The following is a 4,968-nucleotide window of genomic DNA, read 5'->3' on the forward strand; positions in this document are numbered from 1 at the left end:
ACACACACACACACACTATAAGTATACAAAGGTAAATTGCAGGGAGAACATCAAACATAGGGTTAATACTTGATGAGAGTTGCACCTCACATGCAAAGTGTGAGCAGTAGCTACAGCAACTCAGAGGAACGGTGGACTATCTGCTGCCTTGCTAATTTCCTGCTAGTATTCTTTTACATCTTTTTTTTGACAGTTTAGATAATCTACTTCTCTATACATTTACACTAATAAATATTTATCCTCCATGTTATTTATGACTAAATTCCTCTGGTGCTGCCACATTTATCTTCAGATCATAATGAGTACATGGTATATAATGTACTGTATACATTCAGTAATTATCTACTAGCTAACCTAAAGGAACATGGAATATTTAGTTATTTGAGAATATGAGGGGTATAGTGGCTAGTGTATCTTCCTAAAATGCAGTCGTCCAAGCATGATACTATGATAATCATAATTATATTTTTTTGACACAACATTTAAAAAATATATTTTTTCTTTACATTAAAAAATCCCATCAACAAACACAGAGGCTATCTGTATCAGCAGAAATCAGCTACTTCAAATATAGTTTCTTAATTTATGAGGTGAATTAAACATGAAAATGTCATGTTATGATATCCAGTAGCACAACTATTCATTCCTAAAAAAAGGTGTTACACTGAGTGAGATGCTGCTCCAAAGACACTGCAAAGAGCTGTTGAAAACCTGCTGGCCTATATTTAATTGCTTGCTAAAGTTTTTTGATGTCTGGAAAGACAGTCTCCAGAGAATCTATTAGCATCTACATTCATAAAGCTGTGAGGCTGAGCGGAGCATAAAGTCTGTGTACAAAGAAATATCCTAGTTAGTATGGCAAACACAACAAAAATGTGAGTTTTAGCAACTTGAATAATATTAGAATAATCAAACTTTTGTTTTGATGTTGACATATATTAAAATATGCCTTATAGCCCAGCAGGAATGCTGTGGGTATTTACACAGTATTTCTTTGGTAGAGGTTTTACAGGTCATTACATAAGAGAGTTAAGAGTGTGACCTTGCACAAGGCCTGTCACAGGGATCACAGGTCATGCAGATTAACGCAGGGATGTCTTACCCTGACTGATCCCAGATCGGATTGGGCTTGAACATTCACAGCTGACTGGAAGTATTGTATCAGCAGTTTCACTGGATTGTTGGGGGTTTGTGGAATTTTTTTTTTTAGTTCAAATAAAGTACATTTTATAGTGTGTATAGTATAGACTGTGCTTCTTTTATCGAGGTGATTAAAAAAAAAAAACTGAACAACAAACAAAACTGAATGGTAATATTTTGGAAATGTGTTTTCAACTCACCACTCATTGGACTGTAGCGTGGGAGAGTCGTTCTGTGCGATGTGATATAAGGCACTCATGGCATTCATGTTGAACAAGGGGGGTTTACGCTCCGCTAAAATAAGAAAAGATAGGAGGGTCAGACATAGATAGATAGGATAAGAGTAATTTTTAAGTAAGTTTTCAACCAATAACAAATCAGCTTCTTCTTGAATGAGGCAGGTGAACCCCAAAGTCTCAAAAGCATGCAGGAGCACATAAGATCAGTTTTTTGTCCTGCTGTTTTACAAATAATTTTTAATCAGCTTAAATCTTTGCAATGTTTGAGGTATGGGCCTATAAATTCATTCTGTGACCAGTAGGTATGTGTATGCTCACCCAGTTCAATACAGGTGATCCCTAGGGACCAGATGTCCACTTTCCCCTCATACTGACCCTCGTCCATGGCTAGGATCACTTCTGGGGCCATCCTGAGGACAGAGACACGCACATGCAAATGCACACACAGAGAGTTTATTAAGTATGGGGGGAAAAATCCATGAAAATGTTATAATCTGCTAAGCCTCTCAGAGCTTTTAAAGACTCTGGTATGCTCTGATAGCAGCTCAGTTTTTGGAATATATGTGTGTTTCTGTAAACGTGAAGTATGTGTGTGTGTGGAGTGTGTGTGTGTGTGCGTGAATTTAACATGACAAGTGAGACAAAGTTGTGTGCTGCTGTATTTTTGCATAATGAGAGTCCAGCTGTGATGTTCATTCACCACCAAAGTGGCATGAAGTGTGTAAGTGAATATTGGGTAAGGTAGAAGATTTCTATACGAAAGGCAAATAACAGACAACATTACAGTTACTTGTGTAAGAATATATAGATTGGCTGTAACATTAATGTAACATTACTGGCCTCATCAAGCTGTTAAAGTGCTGTCTTTTTGTCATTCAGACAAAGGTTTTAAATATGCAAATGTTATTTTTAGATATGACAGGATGTTTACCGAAAGAGGCCAAATGCTAGCACAATATTTTGCACCTGGTATGCAAGAGGGAGACCAGCAGTGGGTTGAAAACTAATAATATGAATAAGGAAAAGTGTTGTCACTTCTCTTATGGGCTGCATCAATGGTGATAATCTTTAGTACAAGGCAGGCTCATCCTCCTCTCCCTAATTCAATTTCTCATGAATTTCATCATTTATTAGTATTACTATGACCAACCTAAAATTGCTGTTGTGACTTTTATGTAAAAGGCACTTTATGACACTTAACACATGACCAACATATAAAATTGCCATTGCATTTATGTAACATGGTGCATGTAGTAATGCAATCTATGTGCCAACAAAAACTCTTCTCTCTCATCAGGTGTCAAAAATCCCTGACAGCACAATGCAAGAAACATGAAAAAACTGTAAAAACAAACAAATCCATAAAAGCGACTAACTTGTGTGTGAGTTGTGCCCTACTATACGTTTTGGCCTTTGCATACTGACCAGTAAGGTGTTCCCACAAAGGAGTTGGCAGGTGAGGCAATGGAGGCAGAGCCAAAGTCAGCCAGTTTGACCTGACCCAGCTCAGTCAGCAGGATGTTACCAGCTTTCACATCTCTGGGTGGGGAGAGGGGGAATGTGAGGGGCAGAGTGAGAATGTGAGGCATAGTTAGGCAAAGAGAAGATGTAGGCATGGTAGCCAAGATAAACCACATGAGTTCCAAGGATCTATTATGCATTATGATTTTTTCTCCATTTTAACCAACTGGTCACTGGTGTGGTGTGTATGTCATATATTCATTTTAATGAGTTTTATGTCATATGATGACACAGAACAGTCAAAGGGTTCATACGGCTCCATTGTTGGATGCTAATCATATTTATAGAGTTGTTACCTCCTCACAGCGATACTGAAGAAAGACGAGTACAGACATGAAGTTTTATAGCTTAATTGGTTAATGATGCAATAAAGGGAGAACATCTACCACCTCATCTTAACATGTTTTTGCTAAAGTCATTTTTTGTTCCTGTTGGGAAATGTCTGGAGCAAGGAAACTGACTGACTCACCTGTGAATCATATTATGGGAATGTAGGTAAGCCAGTCCTAGCAAGGCACCATGGGTAATGGCAGCAATTTCCATCTCTTGGAGTGGTTTCTTATGAACTTGGGGAGAATAAGTACAGTGGAAATGAGTAAGAACACACAATAGACTTGATGAAATATAACAGTTCTGCACAACAGACTACATAATAAACAAAGCTTCTGCATATAGTTCATGTCTGATCAAGGTCCTGGCAACCAAAACATCACAGTTTTAGTAATAAAAAATAACTATACCAATCTCAGCCCTGCTGATATAGCAAAAACAACCATATGGATAACACATATAAACAGCTGATATGGGCTCCTAAGCTGGCTCCCTGTGGACTGCTGCGGTAACACAGAGACTACGTGCCAAGGCAAAAGGTCACAGCAGAACTAAATTTCATAAAGGCTTAAGTCCCAAAAACAGGCCGGGTACAACTGTCATGACCATGTGTCTATGTCACTGATGAGTACACCCATAGGTGCTTAAAGTGACACATTAGGTTCAGGTCAGGAATGCTCAGAGGGTAAACAGTGAAGGAGGTAAAAACTTCGAAAGCTAAAATAGCTAACCTAGAAACTAAATGTAAGTAACACAAATGTGGTCTTCCATCAGTGTCAACTTTATGAATCAAAGTGCTCAATGTAATTCAATCAAATGTCAGACCATATAAGCATGCTAAATTCAATTACAAGAGCATAGATTCTGCAGTTACATTGTATTACCTTGCTCCAAGGACCCACATATATGAATATTGCTGCAGTGATTGACCCTGAACATGCATTCACACCAAACGTGTGAAGGCTAAGCATTTCTAAATGATAACGAATAACCACAGGAAACAGAACATGAGGTTTTATGGGTTTTAAGAAATGAATTCAGCCATCTGATAGCAGCCAGTTCCTCATGTCTAGAAAGTCGAGTAAAACCTCATGAACTAAGGTCATAATGTCATATGGAGCAATCTTTATATTTAGCTACTGAGATACAGAGAACAAAAATTAGGTCAACAATACAAATCTACATACATACATCTATACAAAGAGTCTACTGCAGTAAACTAAACACACAAGGACAAGCTTCTTTTGGCTTAATGACAGTGTCACATGCCCTAGCTCACATAGCATCAAGCAATGCGAACCAAAACCAAAAGTGCAGTAATGTTAACATTTTGGTGAATATAGCATAAAGGAGGGGCTCTCTCATCACTTGTCCCCATCAATACCTCAAAATGGTCGGATTTCAGTGGTCACATACTCACACACTATAAGATCTTTAGTGGAATTGTGTAAAATGTTAGGAATTACACTTTTTATGCTTTCTTGGTTAGAATGTCTACTTCTACATCATCCAAGACTGGAAACAGGGGGTAATCAGCTAGTCTGGTTTTGTCCAAAGGTAACAAAATCTGCCTACCACCACCCCTTACAGAATCTATTTTGTTTAATCTATACAATAACCTAAATGTAAAATCAAGTCTTGATTTTATTTCTAGGCTGGAAGCAGTGGCTCCCTGGAAATATGCTAAGATAAACACCCCGATATTGACAATACAAAACTGTTTTTGTGTGTGTGTGTG

At 37.9% G+C, this 4,968-nt stretch overlaps 1 protein-coding gene across 1 annotated transcript in view; it reads right to left on the reverse strand.

Annotated features, from left to right (window-relative positions):
• The window catches only part of taok3a (TAO kinase 3a), a gene marked incomplete in the record, with an annotated part of 64,551 nt that overhangs the window by 25,217 nt on the left and 34,366 nt on the right, over nt 1-4,968 (reverse strand). Inside the window, 4 exon segments of the mRNA XM_035657848.1 lie at nt 1,341-1,434; nt 1,698-1,789; nt 2,805-2,918; nt 3,370-3,466. Coding sequence (XP_035513741.1) covers nt 1,341-1,434; nt 1,698-1,789; nt 2,805-2,918; nt 3,370-3,466 — 397 coding nt within the window.

Source organism: Morone saxatilis, unplaced genomic scaffold (genome assembly GCF_004916995.1).
Source record: "Morone saxatilis isolate NCDOM2014 unplaced genomic scaffold, NCSU_SB_2.0 Contig16, whole genome shotgun sequence".
NCBI classification, from domain to species: Eukaryota; Metazoa; Chordata; class Actinopteri; family Moronidae; genus Morone; species Morone saxatilis.